This window comes from Pieris rapae, chromosome 11 (assembly GCF_905147795.1).
Source record: "Pieris rapae chromosome 11, ilPieRapa1.1, whole genome shotgun sequence".
Lineage (NCBI taxonomy): Eukaryota > Metazoa > Arthropoda > Insecta > Lepidoptera > Pieridae > Pieris > Pieris rapae.
The window spans coordinates 3,738,721-3,763,691 of record NC_059519.1 but is presented as its reverse complement, the minus strand read 5'-3'; the positions used below and the strand labels follow the sequence as shown (position 1 = coordinate 3,763,691).

The 24,971-nt window shown below is 32.5% G+C and overlaps 2 protein-coding genes across 5 annotated transcripts in view; one reads left to right on the top strand and one right to left on the bottom strand.

Moving 5' to 3' along the window:
* The first annotated feature begins 11,084 nt into the window (after positions 1-11,084).
* Positions 11,085-13,091, top strand: LOC110997401 (probable DNA replication complex GINS protein PSF2). The gene is made up of 3 exons (XM_022265547.2): positions 11,085-11,486; positions 11,823-12,093; positions 12,878-13,091. The coding sequence occupies exons 1-3, from the start codon at positions 11,242-11,244 to the stop codon at positions 12,950-12,952; spliced, it is 591 nt and encodes a 196-aa protein (XP_022121239.1). The 5' UTR covers positions 11,085-11,241; the 3' UTR covers positions 12,953-13,091.
* A 1,269-nt stretch (positions 13,092-14,360) lies between these two features.
* Positions 14,361-24,971, bottom strand: part of LOC110997409 (TNF receptor-associated factor 4) — a 58,913-nt gene continuing 48,302 nt past the window's right edge. For 2 of the 4 annotated variants that reach the window (XM_022265558.2, XM_022265556.2), the window contains 6 exons: positions 18,992-19,096; positions 17,889-18,050; positions 17,348-17,497; positions 16,654-16,818; positions 16,240-16,500; positions 14,361-15,900 (listed from right to left, as the gene is read on the bottom strand). In XM_022265558.2, coding sequence (XP_022121250.1) covers positions 15,547-15,900; positions 16,240-16,500; positions 16,654-16,818; positions 17,348-17,497; positions 17,889-18,050; positions 18,992-19,096 — 1,197 coding nt within the window. In that variant the 3' untranslated portion in view covers positions 14,361-15,546. Of the gene's footprint in view, positions 15,901-16,239; positions 16,501-16,653; positions 16,819-17,347; positions 17,498-17,888; positions 18,051-18,991; positions 19,097-19,167; positions 19,287-19,372; positions 19,481-24,971 lie in introns of those variants that run through there. The other 2 variants (XM_022265557.2, XM_022265560.2) reach the window with 2 other exon arrangements.

The window sequence follows — 24,971 nt, the reverse complement described above, 5'->3', positions numbered from 1 at the left end:
TAGGGGGCTGAACAATTGTAAAACCTACTCTGCTGATTTCTTGCTTATTGTATAACATATCCGTTTACGCGTTTTAATTTGTGTATTTAAGTTTATAACACACAAATTTAGCTTATTTTGCTTAAGCCGCAAAGTCTGTATAAGATTATAATCCGATAAACAACATATTGCTTATATCTATAATAACATAATCTCATAATTACACCTGTATATTGTTTTCGGTAAACGTCATAAAAGAACAAACATTCTTGTAAAACACCGCGAGGAAATTGCGTAATAAACAAGATAAAACGAAACGTTAGCGAAAGCACAATGACCGAAATTAATTCCATAAACAACATCACATATGCAGGAATAGACAATAATTTGCACGCGCGCTTTTCCAAACGCCACGTGGCGGTCGAACAAGATGGCCGGCCCGACCTTTTGGCGGGAAACGCTTCTCTAATGCCGTCTTTTTACGCTACCTGCTTGCTAATTGGAAATTAGGAGCTTAATGTATACGGTTCTAATGCACGTTTGAATTGTTATTGCTTTTTTCGATTTACGGATTTGTTTGTCTTTTCCAATTGACGATGAGACAATTTGTTTTTATGGTTGTGATCTCTTGGATACGATTACTAATTAATATATAAGGGCACGAGTCACTGACTTCTTATATGACGCCGTCGAGTTAACTTTATTCAAAATGTAAGAATAATATTATCCTCTTTAAAAGCCTCCTTATTATATCCTTACAATAAGATCCTATTCAAATTTTCATTAAAACATAAACATTACAATAAACACATTAATAAACAACAAAATTTCAAATATTCCGGTTCTAATTAGATCACCTATACGCTCGCAAAGATGGCTGCCGCATTACCGCCATCTGTCGCATGTAAAGTGAATTTATTTATATATCTAATTGCTTCGTACGGCCATTTCCGACGCGTATGCACTTAATATGGATAATATTAAAGCTAAAAGCTGGTATCTGCTTAAAACAACGTTTTATTGCTCTATTGTCATCAAGTTTTATTATTGAGGAACGGCTATGGCGCCATCTGTATTTACGTTATCAAATAAAAGTTTTTAAGACGCGTCGTAAGTCATAACTTCAGAATAGTAAAGAAAAATTAACTTTCTTATAAAAACGTATGTTTTAATAATTATCGAAGTTTCAAAGTTTATACATGCAGGTTTTACATAAATTTATGGGTTTTGACAGCTAATTCTCATAAAAATATTGTAAATGAACCTTAAGATTTTGATATGGGGGATATGATTGTAAATTGTATTAATTTGCGTCTAACATATTCTGCATTGTATTGACTATTCCTTAGAGAGTGTTATATTACATTTTTAAAACAATATTTTTAGTTAGAATGTTGTATAAACCTTTTATTCATTAAACAAAGATTTCCCGAGCAGCAAAACATAAATGCCAATAACTTTTGATTAAACAGGGCAATTAGTATAATATATTACGTCATAAACATGTCAAAAAATCACATTACTGGCGGCTGATACACCCCATGGCAAAACAAGACGCCGTGCCTGCATTATGCCATAAACCACAGCCGAATCGTAATATGCATTATGACGAAAATATACTGAGATGTGGTATCGGCAGATAATACTATTTTATCGCCATTTTAGAGTCGTATGTGATCGCCGTTATTTGAGAGTGTTTTTTTAAACTATTCTTTGAAAATTTTGCTTTGAGTGTAGGACATATATTTAAAAATTAATTACGTTTATATAAATTACTTTAAATAATATCCATGAACAATTTACTTATTTAGACGTAATGTGTGTGCAAAACTTACTGGAGGTTATTTAAAAATTACAAAAGCGTAGTTTTATATAAACACACGCAAAATTACTATAATTGATTATTTGTTTCGTATATTTCAAATTTTATTTATTTTTTAAAGATCACACACATCATACATAATGCTAAACCTACAGTTTATGTTACAAGCTTTTCTAAAATAAATGAGAATTATGGTAAACAGAAATGTTACAAATACAAGAAAAATACCAAGATTTTTTATACACAGTACTAATTTGCATACATACAAACTCGAAGCAAACGTGCGCTTTCAAATTCATTGACCAACTTTCGTTACATAATTGAAAATACTTTACGAGAAATATTGCCAGCCAGAGAGCACCCTTAGCATTTCCACTAACACTACTTTCCACTCATAAATCCCGTCTGAACGCCGCATCCTGACGAGCGCCACTTTTTATTACACTCGCCGTCATTACAGAGGGACCGATGCTATCTATCACGGAATATGGCTGTTTATTTGTTTTTATGTTCCAAATAATATTCCCAAGGAAATTAATGGCTCAGAAATATTGAAGCCACATCTGGATAGTGTCATTTAAGTTTACCACGGGGTTATCATTTTCCTGTTCTAATAGCACGAATATCAATATTCTTTTTTCAGTTTACTAATAAGAATGGCAAAGAGTTTATGACCAGTTCTTCTCGTATGTTCTACGTCCTGGTTTGAGAACAGTATATTTAAAATTAGAAGCATTTCATATGTATATCTTTACTGACATTTATGTCTACATTGTATTCGTAAGTTAATACATGATTTTGAATATACTAATATAAACGGTAATCAAATATAAACATTCGCATTCGAAAGAACTGTTTAAGAAAGCAATACAAATGGGTTATACGATTTTCAAATCCGTTCAATCAAAACTGACGTAGTTTATTATACATTAGATGCAATTTAACCGTCAAGCAGCATTCGTACATTCCAGAACAAATTCTGTATAGGGTAGAGAACCCAGAATCGAGAACGCTGTTTATTCTAAGGGGTAGAACTGTTTAAGTAACCCATTTGAATGCATACTTGTCCGTCACTCGGCGCTATATCGAGAGAGAAGCGAACGCAGAGCTGTTACCAAACCACCACGTTATTCTGGCCTCCCACGCCCCGCGCGTCGCACTATTTAAAGGGGAGATAAGGACAAACAGGAACAACAGGATAGTTCACACTTAAATGGTCGGTGGGTTGAACGAGCCAACTTGTCACATACGCGATTAAACCTGATTGTGATGTAGGCTCACAGGATAACTGTTGATTTGATTTTATGTTACGCCGAAACGTCTGTTTGCGCGTTTATAGCTTATAAACTCTGGTTTGAATCGAACTGTATCGACAAATAAAATTGACTGTTAAACGATTATCATACCGTGCGAGCGTTTGGATAATATCATGGTTTTGTCTTTATTGCTTTTAGAGATTTACATAATTTATTTTATGTACTTTGTAAATACACAATACGATGTTATTACGACGCGATCTGTGGTAGAAAGGATAAGTAGTCTTTAAAAGAATAAGCTGTATATACATTTTGGTATTTTAAAAAATATTTAATACTCAAACATTGCACTTATTTCTTTGATAAACAAAAGTAAGTGTCAGAAATATGGCATTAGCAATATTACAACGAGAATACCAAATAGTCCTTGTTTTATAAATAAGATAACCTTAAATTTTATCTGATTTACAAACATCTGGACTAGTGATGGTAATAGAAATTGGCATTCACAGAGCTTGTTTTAAGATATTAAAAATAACATTATTTTTCTTGAATGAGTACACAACCATCAAGAGCAAAGAAGGCGGAACACATTACATTCACAGAAGTTTCTCGAAGCTGCCGCCCTCAAACGTGCTATAAATAAGGGGGGCACAACAAAAACTCTCACAAGCATCACCTCGGCACGTCACCCTGCTCAGATTTCATTACCATAAAGAACTGGAGGCCTTAAAACCCCCCAGTCTAAAAGGTGACGTATACCACCCAAACACACATGACCCGCCACCCCACATAGCTCAAACCCGCCACTGCCTTGTTTTAACTCCTTGCATCGGGGTGAAGGAGATCTTACTAGAGTGGACGCTTGGAATCCCAAAGCGGGCCGGTCCCCGCGTCGAAATGTGCCGTAAATCGTCATAAAACTGTCTGGATCCATGATGTGACGCTGCCCGGGGGTAATTAAAGGACAATTTATAGTTTTGCCCGCTTCTCCCCTTTATGGAGACGACCTCCTCACGACGGATGTCGAAGCGTACCTCGTTTTTGCTTAGGTTTTCTTTACTCGTAAAAATGTTATTTCATTATTTTTAATTTATGTATCTCAGTAAATTAAAATGTGTCACCGGTAGCGCTATTGGGTATGAACTAGTTTTCGGTATACAAATGTCATACAATGATTATTTAATTAGTCACGAAAGTAAAATATAAAAAGGCCCTTCATATAGACTGGCCTTTAAACGTGATATAATTAATGAGTGATTAAAGTTATTTTCATTTACAAAAATATGAGTTTAAATAGCCTTTTAATTCAACATTAAAAGGACATAATTAAATTACCTACATTCATCGTGACAGATTAACAAAGAGGCTTCGTCAAGTTGAAAAATGGCGGTTTTAGTTAGGTCGGTGAAGAAATATCACGCGTCCATATAAATCCGTGGGTTTAGTGCTATGCTAATCTCGGGTCCACCTTGTGTAATTAGCTCGTCTCGTATTTTTGTTGGAAATTGTGTTTATTTTTTTTTAACACACCAAATTATGATACGTCTTCGTCCATGTTTTTGTTACTTACGTACGCCATCTTTTATCAATAAATTGAACTTATAAAGCTAATTCCGTTTGAGATTTTTCTGTTTTAAATAATATGTGTTTGATTAAAGATTCAAACATTTAACTTACCTAGAAGTTTACTTAACACTAGTATTGAATCATTATAACTTCAATTTAGTGTCATTAATTCAGATGTATACTTCATGTAAACTACATGAAGCTTCGATTGTAGAAATTGTAAGTTTCAGGTCCATCTGATAAAGCAATTTCTGTGTCCGGTTAAAACGATTATTGAGTCAATTTTTTACAATCATGTGAACAAACAGGGAATTAAAGAAAAACAAACTTAGGGAGTTTGTTTATAAAAGTGTAACTTTCTTTATTTAAAATTGTTATTATAATTCGATATATATATATAGTATTACAGTTTAACGTCTAAATAACGACACTCAAGGGACTATGCAAATTTTGACGTTACAAAGAATGGTCATAAAATGGAAAGAATCTGTATTAGAAAAAGAAAACGTTAGTAACTATGTAAAACACAATTCTTATTTGAACACATATAGTCTGTTATTTTCGCATGACGTCTTTCGCTGCACCAGAAATGATGTTTTAGCTTTTACTTATTTTATTCTTCTCTTCTTCATGATAAATCACGCTCAAGCAATCCCAATTCTTACAAAGTTGAAATCATGCCGATAGTCGAGTTTTTTACGCGCTTGGATAATAAACCGACAAAATAACGTACACAGCTCCGCAGTTTTAACTTATTTCAACAACTGCAACTTAAAAATACTTTTAATGTTTAATTCTCGTTATTGAGTCAATCATTGTATAGAAAACGAGCTAAACCAACCAAAGTCGAGTGATTCCGCGTGTTGGAGGTTTCATTTTTTTACACTGTATTTTTAAACTCACAACAATTCAGCTAACAAGATTTAATGTTGATAACAACATCTAATGTAATGGACATATTAAAGAAATAAAGATGTAAACAAAAACTATCATCGTAGGTTCGTGTGTTGCAACAAATTACGTAGCGTCGTAACCGCGTAGACGTGCTACATCACAACCCAATTTCGTAGACGCGTCCCACGAATAAAAAACATGGAAAAATCATTTTAATATCTCCTCAATAACATGAGACCTTATTTATATCGTCAATAACACTTCAATAATGACGTTACCTAAATTGAACGGACTATTTTACCGATGTAATTTTCAGAATAACAAAAGCGTGATCTGCGTTACGAATAAAATGTATAAACCAAACGAAAGTCTTCTCAACAAAAACATGCTCTGAATACACTCAGTGACCAGTTCTCACTACCTGATTGCCAATCATTGTATCTACAACTGTTTCCTTACAATATTTTTCAGATACAATCGTTTCAGTTTCGTTATTCACATTGGGCGTTCTCGTATTTTTTTATTACTTTAATTACCTGCTTGTAAAGTTTACAAACCCTATAAAAAAATCCTTTATTGCATTTTTTAAATTCAAAATGGCCCATTAAGACAATTTTTCTATAGACATATTAAATCGTATATATAAAGACAAATATTGATTTATCAGAATACATTTTATCATTTTCTAAAGATTTACAAAGTAGAAAGCATAAAAACAATTTAAGTTACCTCAAATTTAAATACGGTATCATCCATAAATGTTACTGAAGCGGCGACTGCAAACTTTCCGAATAATCCGTATTTTCGTTCATTATTTAATGAATTATGTTGATTACGCTTGGCCTGTGCCGGTACAAAAGTTTTTCCTATCTCAAGATATAACTTGAGTCGTAAACTCTTAGTACGAATGTATGGAGAATTTTATTTTTCGTTTAATTCTTACGAGCGCACATTTTTGTACGTAAAATTCATAAGTAAAATCCGCAAATAAATCATATTTATAATGTTTAATAACTACAATTTAAATACTAAAAGTTTTTAACTTAACATTTTCAATGAATTAATCTTAATGATAAACTGGCATAAAAGACGTAAAAATTCTCAAAGAAATAAATACAAAAATGGCAGCCCCATTTCATTACAAATAATTATTTGTCGACCGAGTGAATCAATCATTCACTTATCAAGTATTTATTTTGTAAAAATAATACGAAGAAATCACTGAATTATACTTGGAAAAGCTTTCTACGTTTACGAGTTACAGAACTTACAGTAGGCTTATCGGCCGGAAGCCGAAACTATTCTGGTCACTTAGCATCCAGCAATTAGCCACCGCGCCCGAGCCTTGATAAGAACTTTATTAAACTCCGCTTTCTTATGTTTAACTACATATGATATAATGAAAGTTTCAAACTCAAATTTAAGATTAAAACTATTTCTGTACAAACTGATCTTACCTATCTATAAAGCTGTTTCTTTTTAAAAAACTTGCCTTTTTTTAACTAACAAGTAGTAAGTAAAACATTACACTGAAGGTAAAAATTGTATGTAATCAATCAAATCAAAAACTGCAGAAAGTATTGAAATTACCATACACATTAATACAGCTACATCGTTATTACAACTACCTCATAGGATGGTTGAAACATTTCGCGTATAATCGGGAAGTTGTTGCTTCAATTATTGCCAAAATAATGACGTAAGCTGATCTATTCACTAATTCAAAAGGAACTAAACTAAACTTTAGAAAAACATCAACGAAATAAATGCCCTTCCAGCATCGCTCTGAAGTTGAGGTTACAAAGACTTTTAAATTACAGAACAACAATAATACTTACAAGCAAAGCCTTAGTTTTCATAAATAGCCCAATCATAATAAATAGGTAGTGGATACAAAGGGTGGCTTTGATATAATGTTATGATTATCAGAAATTAATCGTTCAAGAAGTTAGTCGATTTCTGGATGAGTAATTGAAAGGAACTCTGCCCATTCGCTGTGCTCGAATACATTTTAATGTCTAATTTTATGTGTTACGTGCGCTGTGAGGCGAGAGGCGTCTGGGGACCTGATTTGCACAAGTAATGATAAATGTAAAGCTTAGAATCAATTTATGATACTTCAACTTTCAATAGAAGCGCAAATGGTTATAAGTTTAAATATAATTTAAAATGAGTATTTAAATATATATATATATTATATATATATATATATATATATTTCAACAAATGGTATTTATTATGTACGCTGACAAACTCAAACGAATCATATCAAACTACGCGACACGTTCCAATGTAGTTTTAATAGACCGGATGTTATTAAGATTTTGTGAAGAAAGGAATCCGATAGTAGTACTATTTCATAATATAGATTATGAATAGATTGTTTCACGTTTTGTAGTTATAGATTACAGCTAAGATGTACGTGGATAAACAGAAATTGATCAATCTCTAGCCTATAGAGTCGTAACTGTCAATTACAAGATGTAATTTCTGTCTAGCCTGTGGCAATTCATAATAATTATATAATCACTGTTATCTGTTAATTCTGCAATTCATCCAATCGACGTCAATTCACACCTGCATAGCTAATGTTATTTACTATAGCAAATCCCCTAAATTACAATCTGATATAATTACGTACAATAATGTTGGTAAAGCTAATTAACGGGATATAATGGTAATTAGATGTGTATTAGTTATTACTTAATCCTATATATTGTCATAATTCGATTTTAATGCGTATTTCACTGTATTTTTACGAAAATCAACCTTAAAATTTAAACAAGTCGACGAATTTTGTTTTTTGTTTTTAACTGAACGTCATGCCTTAGTTTCTTTTTAATTTGACATAACACCGAACATAATTAAATAAACACATCACGAAATAATCACCGCCCTACCACAGACTAAATAACTGCCGCGTAAAATTCAAAATGCGAACATAATTTTGACAGCAGCCACCAATAACGCTACAAACGTTTCCGTTATTAACGCTAATTTATAACGCATTGCCGGTGTTTCGCACCTAACGTTGGACATAAGCGATTGTCGTTAAATCTCGCACTATGGCTGGTTTACGATTATGCGCCGATTCGCCTGCAATGACAACGGGTGGATGTTTACGATATAGGGGGCGTCAGACACACCTGATTAACAGTTTCTATTGCCACCGGTTTGTCGTAAATTTTTATTGATTATGTATTGCAGTAATTGGGAGGTGGGGAAATAATGTTCTTTGTGAATTAATTTGATTGAATAGACTTTAACATATATGTTAAACTTTTCAATCAAATTAATCCACGGTGGTAGCGGTTACAACCGCTTCATGCTGCATGGTCACTTTGAGTTTGCGTTGATGGCGTCTACGGCGTCTTTCCAGCAACATCAAGGCCAGCCCCGGCAGTCGATATTCGAAGATATATACCCTCTCAACACACCGAGTCTCTGTCAAATGAAAGTTCTACTTTTAAACAACATACAATATAGAATATATTTTTTCCAGGCATTACTAAAATATTGCTTTATGTCATGTTTTATAATATATTAATCAAAAGTTGTCGTATCTCTAAAGCCAAACTATGATATATATGATTGCCACCTTTGGTTGCAATATACTCCTTGTTTTGATTTAACTATCACCATTTCTGAAAAAAGAAAGAAAGACGTTTAATAACCCGCACTTACAGTCCAGTGTTAAGTTAGCCTCAATCCATTTGCAAAGTCTGGACTTAGGCAATCCACAGCGCTCTATTTGCAATAAGACTATTGAGCATATATCTTATATGTGTGTAATTAAAATTGGAACGACTACACCTAGCCTGCTTATTGATATGAATTTATCTATACTCTCCATTAGTTATATGCTGATAGGTGCATCCTATAATATTATATAATAGCCTTTTTATCGGACATGACAGCGTATTCTTTATTTTATTTTTCGTAAATTGTTCCTTTTTTTCCATTTTCGCTTGACCGTTTGCCAGGTGGCAAAGGCCTCCTCTAATATACTCCATTCTGGCCTTTCTAAGGCCACTCTACCCCATGTTGTTCCCGCGACTTGTCTAATGTCGTCGTCCCATCTTTTTTGTGGTCTACCTCTCTTTCTCTCTACCCTCCTATAATATTAATTATGTGATATGATAGTCCACAATTTTTTTAGTAGTACATATCGTACTAAAGTAAAATAAAGATTCATACACAAACGCACATCTAAACAATTTAAATATTAAGCATATTAAGGCCTTATTTGCTAAGTACTTGTAACTATTTATGTCAAAATATTTAGTAAAAATGTGTATGAATGAAACATACCTATACAAATTTGTATCATATGTTTGGATAAAATTAAAAATACTATAACGCAATCGCATCAGAATTAACTCCGTAACTCTCCTACAAACAAAGAAACTAGAAGTCCGCTCAGCAAATCTCCATAAATATCAGATGTCTGCGACATTGTCAACCGGCCACCCTAATTTACTGCTAGTAATTAGGACTTTGCACTTTGCCAAAGCGATTTGCATCGATCGTGGGGCCGTCAAAATTATTATCTTGCTTCAGTCCGCCATTTGGATACTTGTAGACTAAAAGACTAGTATTTAAATAAAATCAATGGTTTTGATTAGGACGTGCATCTGTAAAATATTGCTAACATAATTTTGTAAAAGGTAAATTTATTACATTATTTATGTAACTATGTACTTTATATCGTATGTATTATAAAATAATGTCCCCCGGCGACGTCTATAAGTCTGTATGAACGCGATGATCTCAAAAACAACTAGACGGATATTTGTACAGTTTTTACGAATATAGTATTAAATGATTAACCGAAGGAAGGTTCAAGTGTTGGTAATTTCTAAAGAAATCGCCAACAATCTTATAACTATATATTCAAAACATATGAAATCTAAAGGTTATTTTTATGAGTGTGAAATCAAAAGGCGTGTGTCTTTTAAGTAATAAAATAGTGCTAGTTACTTGTCCCTAATAAAGTGTTACAGTTATGAAAAAATAGTAATTATACGCTGTGTCTACAAAACTACCCCTTATTTAATGAGGATATTTTGATTCTATTTAAATTATACTTAAGATACTTTTTCTGTTTTGTGGCTATTAAATTTAATTAAGTTACTGTTATGAAAGAAAATAAGGAAAAACCTAAATGATCTTAAATAGATAAATCTAATTTTTAGTTTATTATCAGAATCCAGAAGGAAATTGTAAATCCAAATGTTGAATTTTCCACAGTTTAAACTTTATAATATATCGAATTAAACGTCATATTATAATACCAAACTCCGATAAGCGCAAACTTGTTCAAAAAAAATGTATGTGCTGCGCTCTTTCTGTTTCATATAATATTAAATCAAAGTTAACAGTTATAGTACTCTTTAATACAGAAAAGCATGACTAGATGGCGTCATAATCAGTAAATTATTTATTAAAAAAACAATTTAAAGTTAAGGCGCTGGATGTCACTATAATACATTAGCAAATTTTCTTTCCATTAATTTAGCGCCAAAATTTGACATTGACTATAAACTTTTAGTTTCCATAAAAGTTAACTTTTGAAATTTCAACTTTCGATTTTGTATCATAACATTAATGATTAATCACACTTAATATTTGACTGAATTTTTTTATTTTTTAGGTTTTATGTTAAATAACCTTATTGTTTAATGGTTGAATGCGGTGCCGTGTATCTGAAACAAATAAACTATGGATCCGTATGAGATAGAGTTTATAGGTGAAAACAGAATAGCTAGTATAATACCAAATTTTTCTTATGACAAAATCTACTTAATTTGTGGTGAATTTGGACCTTTTCGTGCTGGGTTACCAATGAACGTTCCATTGTGGTTAGCGGTTATGTTAAAACAAAAACAAAAGTGTCGAATTGTGCCCCCAGATTGGATGGAAATTGATAATTTGGAAAATATCAAAGAAGAAGAAAAAAGATCCAGGTAACGAATTAGTGTAAGGATAACGCTTTTGGAAACGAAACCTACCAATTAAATATAGAGTAACTAAATAGTCAATATTTGTTACACATACTTAGATGCAACTGAGTCCAATAATGTTTAATTTAGTTCAATAAATTGTATAATTAATCAGGATTATACAACATTACTCTTACTGTTTTGCAAAGCAAATATAAACAACAATGACCAATTATTAGCAATAACATGCTTATAAAGTATGTCTTAACTAAGACTTATTTGATATTTAGAGAAATAAATACAGATTTATTATTTTTTAAATTAGTTTGTAAATCTTATAGGTAATTTATCTTATTACAGATTTTTTACAAAAATGCCCCATGAACATTATATGGTAGAAGCAAAACTGATATTAGGCGCTGCATCTGAAGATATACCAAATGCATCTGAAATTAAAACAATTATCAAAGACATATGGGATATAAGGATGTCCAAACTACGGACTTCTATGGATGCTTTAATGAAGTCTGGTGGTTCTTATGGTAGACTGGATCATTTAACAATGATGGAAATCAATTCTGTTAAACCACTGCTGCCTTCAGCTATGAATGAATTACTGAAGATTCAAATGGTATTTTTAGTGTACACTTATCTAAAATAAATACTATAAAGCATTTCCTTACAAAATTAGTTACTGTTAGCAAGGCACAGGAATCTGATCACGTATTTGCCATTTTTAAATACATAATATATTGTTAACTTTTTATTCATATATGTATGATAATTTTGAAGCATATGATTAATAAATCAGTGTTAGTTCAAAGCGAAGTTTTTATACATATTATTGGTTATTTTGTTACTTACAGAAGTCAAAAAAATTACAAAATATTAATAAGTCGAATGTTATCTATACCCTATATATATATTTCTTGTGTGCGTGTGTATGTGACTGAACTCCTCCTAAACGACTGGACCAATTTTGATGAAATTTTGTGTGTGTGTTCGTGGAGATTCGAGAATGGTTTAGATTCACAATTTTGTCCGCTGGACAATGTTTTTTTTAATTAATTAGTAGTTGTTGATTTTGGAATGTTTTACATTGGATCCGACAGACGGCGCTACCATCGCACTGTCAAATTTTAAATAATATTCGAATTTTAATTTTAGTCTGTCCCGAAATTTAAAAAAAGTTTTGTTATCATTGTGTTATATCGTGTGTGACCATGTGCTGGATCGTTAGATATTGTCATAACATTTGAATAATAATTTTCATCAAAATGGTCCAGAATGTTTTAGCTTATTAAAAAAAGTTTGAAATTTTCAAATTAAAGACGTATAGACAGGACAACGTCTGTCGGATCCGCTAGTACCCTATATGTTGCTGTCATTTCTTAATTTTATAACTTTATTTTCAGACTTCTAAGAAGTCAACATCATCAACACTGAATAGCTCTACATTCAGCCAGTCGGGAACTTCACAAAATATGTGAAAATATACTGTGATTGGGAAGTGCATAATATGTGCTGAATTGATATGTGTGTGTTCCTTTGATAATATGTCAATGTTAGAACCAATTTTACTGTAGTCTTTTTTACCATCTATATTTTTTAAATAAATTGTACACCATTGGAAAATGTTTATTTTTGAAAAATATATTATATAACTATATTATTGAAATTAAGGCTTTTCATAAGACATATTCAGTCCCTGATTGTGGACTATCAAAAGGGTTATAGCAATTAATAGAAATCTGAACCCATTTAATTTATTTGGTAGTTTTAAAGGAGTTTCCTTGTGTCAAATCTTTGTAGCGAACTGCCGTATTGCAGTAATCTTAGGTGTGTACATATTATATATATGCTTCCTTTTTACTGATATTAAAATTTCCACTTTACAATGTGAAAATAATAGGAATTAATATTTCTAAATATTAGATTAGGTTAGTTAAAGATTGTTGAGGTTCACACCAGAAATGTGAATGTAATTTTCTGACTCTGTAAAAACACCCACCAGAGCCTTCATTTTTCTGTTTCTCTTTTGCTCCCAAATTTGTATACTTGCATCTTTATTACAGACAAAATTTTAAACATCAACAAATCCTGTAACATGCAGGCTGTAGACTTATAATAAAATACTACATTTTCACTAACAGTTAATGTATTAATTAATTATTCATAAATTTATATCCAAAATCAGTTTTAAACCAAAAATATAAATATAAAATCTTTTACTTCCAAGAAGGCAAGGAAGGATCCACGATGGGATCCCACCTGGGGTTCGGCCAAACGAAGTAACTTTCACTATTCCAAGGGACGTAAAATGTGAAATCTGTTATAAATTTTAAATATCGTTCATTTACATTCATGACGCGGGAGTAATTTTTAATAATTATCTTGGCTAGTATTGATTATATAGCGTTCATCGTGGTGTTGTTGTTCGGACCGCTTTCCTTATACGGCGAGTTTTTCCTGGGGCGGAAGAGCTGCCAACTTGGAATTACGGAACCGATGTTCCAGTCAGGTTTCGAACTCCCGACAGCTGTAAACATTATTATATACTTATGACATGTACATGACAAATAAAATTAAACCGTACTTTAAAAGTACATGAATATACCTGAGTGACTCTGTAATTAAAGAACGGAGTGTATAATTATGTTTAAGATGCGTTATCAGTTTTCACAGGTACTCGCTAGGCTCGAATCTAATCTAAAATCGTTGTTAAGTAAATTTATAATATATTTCATATTCAGTCGATTATGTTCACTATGAAGACCATATCAATTGTGATATGTGTTATTGTGTTGCATTTTTGCTATAGTTGCAAAGCGGAAAAGTGATGTTCCTGCTCACAAACAATTAATTATAATATTGCATGATAATTCAATAAAAGATTTATTTAAGAAAAAAAATATATTTTCCACCTTATCATGTAAATCATCTACTCTTAACACTAACTATTCTATTTGTTAGTCTCGTTGTCATTATTCTTAGCTAGGCTAGGTTATTTAGAACTAAATCTAAAGAAACCTATACTAAATACATTGGCATGAACAGTACTATACTTTTCCTCCTAAGATAAATAACTATACTATAATAATCTTATCTATCATGCTATCTCTTTCCAACATTATAATGATGGAAAGGAAAACATAATTATTTTTATACAATAAAATACTCTTGGAATTATACTCAGAATGTCTAACTATGGCCTGAATAGAAGTTGTATTATATTATCAAATAATAAAGCCCTCAATGCTTTACATAATCACGATAGGCAATATCCTTAACCTATAGATAATAAAATATGTTGCAACTAATAAGTGGTCTTATAATAAATGTCTCTGGAATGTAAAATTACCGTTGAGATTAATTTCAAGCAAGCGTTATTTAGAGATCCGAAGTAGAAATTTAGAAAAAATGGGAATACTTAAACAAAATATTAGAATCAAAAAACGCTTACACAATAGTTCACGACTTTGCCGCCTTTTATTGCGTTGATAACTTTGCTCCGTCTATTTTACATCTCTCCTTCGCAAAGTCATCAAAACACTTTGGTCTAACTCCAGCTTGTTAAACGAGGTTTTTTATATTTACAAAACATTTTTCATGTCCTTCTATACATACAATAAATATATATTTTAATATTCTTTATACATAGACGTGCCGAAATAACATAACTAAACGTGTTTCAAAGCTTCTATACTGTATATGTAAATCTAAATTTCAGTTCTGCATTTTTTAAAACGCCTATTATCTTTGTAAGGCGACCAAAAATGCTCAGCGAACGTTTTCTGGCAACACACAATTTTTGCAGTGACCTATAAAAATGTGTGCATATGGCACGGGTAAGTATGAGCCGATTACCTTTGACACACGCTGAGTTTGTTACGTTTCAGGCGGCAATGAAATTCAAGAGATCTTCAGTGAAAGGATAACAATGCTGCAAATGCGCTCCTAATTAATATTTACAGCTTACAGAAAACGGAAAACTATTTACACCTTATATTAAGTATGTACATCTAAAACTATGACTTTTAAATTTTTTAAATATCTAATACTAAATAACAGTGACTATTTTGGTTTATACGGCGACAATCTTGCTGGGATCCACTTTGACCCGTAAAAATAGGACATCATCTTTCACAAAGTTCCTCTTCTTGAGCATTTCGTGTGAGACGAATCGTGGAAAACCGAATCCTAGTGCATCTGGTTCCTTTGATGGGCGCTGGAAGTTCTTCCAGGTGGGATCTGGGACGAAACTCTCGACCATATTGCAGGCTCTGTCTGGCGTGGAGCTTTGATCGAAGAGTGTGAAAGAGACAGTATGGGCGAACGGCCAGCGGAGCAAAGCATCGTATTCGCCTGGCAAAATCTTGATATAAACTGACATATGGGTAGACTCGCCGGCGCCGTTGCCGTTTAAAAATAGTGACGCCTGAAACAAAATCAAGTAATATTAACACAAGGAAATAATTTAAATATGTTATCTTTTATTTGTAGTAGGTAGTAAACGAAAATAGATCATAATAAAAGACCTGCAACCATAAATTCCACAATAAAACGTCATGACTAAGCTACACGGATTTAGTTGTACTACGGCCGCTGGCAATGGCTTAGTCACGCGATATTATTCACTCCATATAAATAATCTCTCCCTTTGTTTACAAACAAACTAACCTAACCCAATGTCACTTAACAATGGTTTCAAATTATGCAGATGTTTTAAATTTCTTGATATTTTTACTTAAAAATTTAAATTTTCTTATCTTCTCACCTGCAATTTATAACCATATTGGCTGGTGTAGAAAGCCGGAGAGACAAGTTCGACGCCCTCCTTGCATTTAGCTTCAGCCATCTTAGCAGCGAAGTCTGATATTCTCCAGACAAGAGCCCCAGACTGGTTTAGGGCTAATCTTGCAAGAGCAGATCGCAGGGATTCCAATTGACGCGCCTGTCTGGTAGCTACTCCACATACGAGGGCCAAATGCGCCTGACAGCTTTCTTCAATATGGCGGTCAAGAGCTTGACGAGTGCCCTGAAATTTAAATATCTCAATTAATTTAATTGATAAGAAAATAAATGTAACTTACGCTAATGCTATTCGAGGTTCGAGATTTTCTTTTGTTAGGTAAGCAATAGATTTGGAGTTTTTATAAGATTCCAAAGAAATATATGTCTTTTATCTCACCTTGAATCGACATCCGGCGTCTCTATAGGCACAGGGCAGCGACGCAGCGGCGCAGTGATCCCGAAGGTGAGCATCCAACTCGTCTCTGGCAGGAGCTGCGGCGCAACGCTGTGGGCAAGGAACCGGCGCACGCGCACACGACGCTCCATGGGCTCCCACTGTGTCCTGTAATAGTCATAGTACATTAAATCATCGCTATTTTATGGCTTAAAGAACTATTATTAATGTGTTCACTCTAGTGAAACAAAAATATACTTAAAAAAGGAACACAGTAATAATAATGAAACGGTCATTTTTAAAATAAATATTCTTAGGGACTGTTTCACAATGTCCGGATAAGTTCCAAATAAGCTATTTATTACTTATTGGTAGGATAAATAGTATTATTGCGTTTCACGACTGTCAGATAGCGCTATACGTCATGAAATGCGAAGTATCTTATTGAGAACTTTTATCTGTCGAATAATTTATGTGTTGCATAGCTATTTGACACTTTATCCATACATTGTGAAACAGGCCCTTAGTGTTGTACAAAAGTTATCATTATTTAAAACTGCCGAACATAACAAACTATCCGTATGTATGTAAATTCGTACGTCTAAAATACTTTAAATCCTAAATCACACTAAGTTTTGTTTCTGAACTACATAAATCTTGGAAAAAAGTATGTTTAGTGAAAAAAAGAGTATCTCACCTGTGTGTATCTCTGGGCGCAGTGTCGGCAAGGCACAAGCCTCTTGCTGCAATGTTGCTGCAAGTGCTGTTGAGTATGACGACGCTGAACTTTAGCGCCGCATTTGTTCTCGCAGTAGACTGGCTCGTGACCACAGTTTCCTTGGTGTTCCTGGAATATACGTCCATTATTAACTTCTAGAACTTGTAAATAGATTGTGAATAAAACAATAGAATAGAAATTTTAAAGCGAACTGTGAAGTAACTGGCTACACATGCAGTCAAATAAGCGAAGTGATTAATTGTGTTTACGAATAATTCATTTTATTTCCCACCAATTTATTCTTAACAGTTACTACTAATACGACAGAACTGCACAATAAAACCTTCATATATTTCAACTTTTTTTAAATTTCTATACATAATTCAACATTTAAAAAATTCTCTCTTGTAACTAATAACATAATAAGCAGTTCTTCAACTCAGCCAGTGTACAAACAAATAGTTATACTTCGATAATATTTTCAGTAGCTCTATTTGTTCTTAAGGATCAGAAAGATTACCTCAAGCGCACTGCCAGAGAACTCCTTAGCACAGTGCTCACAATTGGCACGGCGACGTGGGCAGGTGTAACGCAGGTGGTCTTGCATTAACACGCGCGGGATCATCGCACCGCATTGCGCTGCGCAGAGTATAGCGTCGTGTTTGCAAGTGTTTAAATGCGCCTGGAATGAGAAAACAAAAGAACGGAATAAGAACAATGTTATTAAATTTTCGAAACGGTAGATATGCACGGTTTTTTTTTGTTGTTAAGTAAATAAAACGTCGAAATTACACGACTTTGTTTTTGCTTTGCTTATACAATATAATGTTTCTGCCGAGACAAACTCTATATACATAGTTTAGATTTTAATATTTGCAGAATAATTAAATGTTATGTAATTCTTTGAGATATAAAGTATCTTTGAACCGATACAACTGATAATGCCCCAAATGTACTACGTCGATATATAGTTTAAAATATACTTTTTACGATAACGCTAATAAAAAATAGTGTCGGTATCCACGCATAGGTAATATTTTTGTATGAAAGTACGACCTCGCATGCAACAGAATAACTAAAATTTAGTATGGATAGCCGATTAAGTTGTTACTTTAACTTACAAATCCATCAATCAAGTGTACTTTTAAGGTTAACACAACATGTATAAATGCTTGAGCTAAATTTTTAGCTATAAAATAAAACATGTGAAAATTTGTGTAAATATGATTTATCAATAAAACACGCTCTCTTTATGTCACATAATATTACGATAGTGTCCTACTTAGCAATTGTAAATCAAGCTTATCATTTTATACATATCATAACAGAAATTATCATTTAATACTTTTGTTCTGAGATCGATGCATCTATCTGCTTACTAATTATTAAATTAATAAATTATCAACACCTTCAAAGACATAATTACTACTTATTACTGTACTGAAATGTATGTATATGCTATTGCGCCGATTCCTCAGTAAAGAATGTTTATCGTCTAACAATCTGTTTACTCAATAGAACATCTGATAAAAAAATATGCCAAACAGGGAAAGGTTTCAAATGTGAGCCGTTTTATCGCTCACTTGATTAATTTATCTGAACTAAGTTATATTCCCAACATACCTTCAACTTGCGAAGCTCGTCAGACCATTGGCATCCTTCTTTGTGGTGAATGCAGTACACCACTGAACCCATTATAGCCTTCTCCGATTCCGGGTCCGGATAAATCTATAACAAAACAGATAAATCTTAAATATGAGTTTGAAAACTCACCAAAAATCGCTTCAAATAATATTTACATTGTTCGAAGTAAACAGGTTACAATTAGATGACACCTTTTTAAACTTATTAACTATATATTTAAGCATTTTGAAATATTGAAAGTATACACGTCAAGCAACACTACAAGACTGATGAGAGCGCACGCGGTGCGCCATAACGGATTAAATAGGACAACGCGATCAAAAATAAACCACATCTCATACAGAAAATCAAACAACGCACCGTAGGATCGAATATGGAGCACATAGTTTGTATAAAATGGCGGATTTTTCGCGCGAACGAGAGCTCTGCGCAAGGGTCTGACACAAAATGCATATCGTTCCCGTTTGAACAATTTCGTTATCTTTATGGGTGCAACGAACAGATGGCTCTTGGACCACTGTTGCCTTGTTTGCGCCGAGATAAGCATGATTTTTTTACTTCCCAAAGCAGTAATGAATGAGGCAAATACACGCTAAGAATCTCATAAGCGATACTTTCACACGCTTAGACACAGTGAAAACTGAGAGAATGCATTTGTCCGCAATTAGTATCTAAACAATGAACGAACAAAAAGTTCAGCGTTGTTTGTAAACAAGAACTAACGATGTCACATACAACCGAAACATCTTTCAAAGATGTCACAGCCCCAAAGTATGTGAGTAAATAAATGATAACGCGGATATCACTCTGTATTATTTCATTACTGCATCTCAATAAACTCCCGACATAACGCCGCTACCGAACAAGCAGTGGACGTCGAATCATTCATTAAAGTTGATAAAAATACAACTGAGTAGTTACGATGCGTTCTATTTACAAACACTGCTGCATGTGGTCATCGCCATGGCTCCTGCATAACAGCACCTTAGAATCCGTATTCTATAAATTAGGATAAAAGCGCATTATACATTTTGCTAATACATGGAATTATGTGACTTGTATATTCCGTAACAAAGACGAAAACTGTGTAGACGCTTGACCGTGGATGATCGCTCTTAAAGCTGTCCGTGTATAAATTTACAAATATAGAATGTTATTTGTGTCGTATTCTAAAAAGATGAACCGCGATGTGTTGAACTCTCCCGCATCGCTCAATTATAGAACGCGTTGTATCGTAAACACGAAATGCGATATTTTACTGCGCTTACGACGTTTTGACAACGAAATTGCATCTACAGATGTAGTAATCTACAGATTAAAATGAGAATGTTTGCTATTAGCAAAATCATACAAATTCCGTTAAACACAATCAATTTGAAAAAATAGCTAAGTTAAAAACAAAGCAATAATGAAGTGACTTTATGAGGGCCTAAAATAGATGGACTTCTGTTTGTAGACAAGATTTCGAAGCATCTCGTTAGGTCGTAACAAATTATATATTAGTGTGATGAATTAATCAATAATTTGTTTGTGGAATGTCATCAACGCAAATGTTCTTGGACACCCGACACGACAAGTTATTACTTTACCACAAATAGACTAAACCTTTATGCAGGTAAAAGTCTATATAGTCTGTGGGTTCCGAATATATAGACTATAAATTCGTTGAAGAATATATAAATTTTTAAATGTAAAGTTACTATTTAATGACTTATTTTATACCAATAAGTAATACTTAATTTAAGATTACGTGGGAGACGTGATGCAAGTAAATGGGTGGGCGATAGGTATTGCTATGTAATTGGATATTATTCCTTATACGAATAACCTGTTTGGAGATTCCTTGGTTTTGAAATATTTTGCATTTGAATAGATACAAAATCAAATACAAAAATACTTATAACCTCAGACAATAGTTTATAGATATACTTGGTCATTTTAACTTAAAATAAAGAATTTAATTACACATGTTATAAATTATGTGTAATTGTTTATTTGCACAGAACTCTTTCGCTCGCTATTTACCCGCCGAATTCCGCTAATTTAAATTGAAAACGTTCTTTTTACGGTGAATGTTATTTTCGACTCTACAATTGCCACAATTTATTAGCTACCATATCCGGTGTTACGTCGTATTAATGGCTAATTGTGGAGTAATAAAAATTTAGCTTAAGCTATGCCTCATAACTTTTACGAATAATCCTTTGAAAGGTTTCTACAAATACAATGATTTATTCAAATTTATTATGTAAGTAGCGGTAAGATTTTTGAAATTTATTCACTAACTAGTTATACATATAGTCCTTTAGTAGAAGGATTCTTTTGAAAATTCTATAATAAATATAAATAAATAAATATAAATGCGTTGTTGAATAAAATACTTATATAGTAAAAGTTTCTTTGTTGACGAATATAATTGGCTATACAAAAACATACTTAAGGTTTAATTTTTGCTTCATAAACCGCTTGATGTCACACAATTTCGTGTTTATTGAAAACCAGTGAACTAAATAGAGTATTTACTATAGCTTACTACATGTTTACATTCTCACGTCAACGGCCGACAGCCGACAGGTATCGTCTGGTTAATCTTAGCCTATCATAAGGTGCATGTCAATGAACACCATGTTCCTTTGATGTTTAAAAACACTTGTCAATTGTCAAGGCTGTCACTATGACACTTGCTGGAAAGTTATTTAATTGGAAACTGTACACGTCTATAAGTTGTTGAATATTTTATAATATAGAGTGACAATAGATAAATACATTTCAATTACTTTGATGAGTGAGAATTGCAAATATACGAATTTTAGCTTATAAAGTAAGAGAAATAGGAAAAACACCTTCATGATTGTAATAATCCTACATCTGTTTACAATTATTTTAAGGAGATGATTATAAAGTCTATAATGTGTTAAAACAATTCTGACAGGTAATCTTTTAGTCACAAAAAATAAAAATATCCTTTACCAGCGAACTACATTTTAATTACATCCTCGTAAACTAAATACATTGAAAGACTGTTTACAATATTAAATTATGGTAAAAAACTTAGAGCTAAGGAGCGGAAATGAGTTCGATGGCCGAGTATAGCGGAACCTTACTTGGAATATGTAATCACTTTTACAATTGTAATTAGTATTGTTAGCTGGTTATGATGTAGGAAGATGTGCTAGATATTTGTTACTGTTATAGTTTAAGTTTGCCCTGCTTGTACGCAGATTTGTGTCTAATTAGACCCGGCCTAAGGATATCGTTTGATTAAAAAACTGCTCACTAGCTAATATTAAGAAAGTACATTAAGAAATTGCTATATTAAAGTAGTCGTAATAAATATAGTGTATTGATTTATTGTTCCCGAAATTTTATTCATGTGAAATTTTGAAATAGGCCACCAATTTCCAAAACTCGACAGTTCATTATCATCGATCCCGGTTAATGCGTCTAAATTGGGCTTTGTTTACGAAATGTCAATCAAATCTATGAATGTGCATCAGTCTTTAAAGATTTAATTTAAAATTGCTTTATGAAGTTGGAAATATCTTTGATTTAATTGACTTCCAACTCTAAATTCTGGTACCAGCAAAACTCCCATGTAGAATTCATTATTGTTATACAAAACACGCAAGACGAAACGTTCAAATGTGATTGGAACAATTATTGTCCAATCACAATCAAACACAGCGTGCAATAGTTTTGGTTTAAATTCTAACCAAATTTTTTATGACAGACAATCCTGTGAAGAACTCATGAATTTCCTCTAAAGCACAACTGTCAGTTACACGTGTATTTCAATTAATTATCAATATATACAATAAAGATCCAAAACATTAAAAGAACCAGAAATATCGCACTTGACAGATCCTCACTTCAATTAATGTTAGAACATCTCAGAACTCGGGCGATCGAGTTACATTTAATTTAGAATGTTTATTTTCATTTATTTTTGTTATATTCGAATGGTCTCAGCATATTATCTTACAGTCATTCCTTCTTTCAAACTTTTTATAAGATTCCAAAACAATCGAAACAGTGAGGCGTTACTTACTTGAGTGATTTACTATAAATAGTGAAATCGGGTTTTTTTGATAATAGAAAACCATCATGAAGCGCTTCACACTTAATTCTACTTCAAAAGATCGTTTTAATAATTCTATTTGATGTAATCAATTGAGGTCATAGTCCTTTCCTAACAGTAGGTATGAAATATGAATACACATTAAAATTCGTATGACATTTACACAAACTTCATGTCAAGGTTGATATTTAACAATAAAAAAGTTTATAAAATTTGAGGACTATTATGTTAAACTATTATATATTGGTTTTGTCATATATTTTGTCTATAAATCTTATTATAGACAAAATATATGACAAAATACTGGTTGTGTATAATTAAAATTTTTCAATAAATAAAGAAAAATTACGCACGGCCACCCTTAATCCTTTAGGGCCAAAACACTGTTGACACGGGAATTTTGTATATGAATTTTATACCTTTTTCACACATAAGTAAAATAAATCAAATATTAGTTATATGTACATCTACTCTTAATCTGCATATCGAATCAAATTATTATTTTTAATGTAGTTTAACATCTTACAAAAAAAACTTAACCATAAACACGAATCTCTCAAAGATAGCTAATACCTGTGTTATGTAAACTTGTGAAGAGGCCAGTAACTAAACTTATCTTCAAACAATGTATTGAATAAATATTTATTGCACATAATGCTGCACTTGAACACTATCAAATTGACAAGAGGTTTCGAAACTGATATCGGTTCCGGTGGTTTGCGTTGATTTATGCGTTCATAAGCAGAAGACTGTCGGCGCGTCTATTGTGGTAGACTGATACATTATCTCGATATTGCTTTAATTAGTTACGAAATATTGATGTTTGGCGTCAAAGATAGTAAAGTAACTCAGTTTGACATGCACAAACTATCGGAATACAAACGTACTAGTTCTTGATTTTTACTTTTTAATCTCATTAATTTTTAAAATGGCAAGAGTGTAAAAACAATTAGATATTGGCACTTTACTCAAAATAATAATGCTAATAGTACATGGATCATGGATGGATAGTACCATTAGTTTGATTTTATGTAGACAAAATCTGATCTTTTTAGACAAGTGTTTTATTAGATTTTTAGATATAGACATTGACAAATATGACTAACAAAACACACACACAAAATAAACATAATCAAATAATAAAAGAATAAAAAAATGAGAGATAAAAAATTGTTTTTAAGGTACAAGGTACATTGTTAGAATGTAATGCGTGTATGCTGTGGTTGTAATTGGCCCTGGCTCAGCATTATGCTAAGGAGCCTATGCTCCTAGTGTTTTACAGCGCTGGTCATTCTGCCAGAGACCACAGCATCTAGTTTGTGCCTCAGTTGTAAAAAATAATAAAATGTCATAATACTAATACTTAGTAGAAATATTAATAATAATAATAGTAGTAAAAGTTAGCAATGTAAGTAATGAAGTCTTGAAGTCGGTATAAGTTAGAAGTTTTCATACGAAGTTACTTTGTACATCTTCAGAATGTCACCAACTTTAATGATTCAATTAATTCAGTGTACTAAAGAACTGACCTTACAAGCCTACAACTTCCGTGTAGACCATCGTTACATACAAAAAGTAAGCAATATATACATAAAGACCCCAAAAACAAATTTTGAATTAATATGACCTTATAATCCCTAATCCATTAGGAAATCCCTAGCAATAAACCCTCCATAAATAAATTCAAGTAGCCAATTGAGTATGCGTCCGCGCAGATTGATCGATCACCGGAAACCGCCATTGAGCAATTGTGAGTTCTCGCCGTCAATTCGGACATTGATCCGCGAATCAGTCGCCATTAAGAATAATACCCAATAGTATAAAGCTAAGAAGGAAATATCAACTAGAAATCAAACTACTTAGATTGTTCGAATTTCGAAT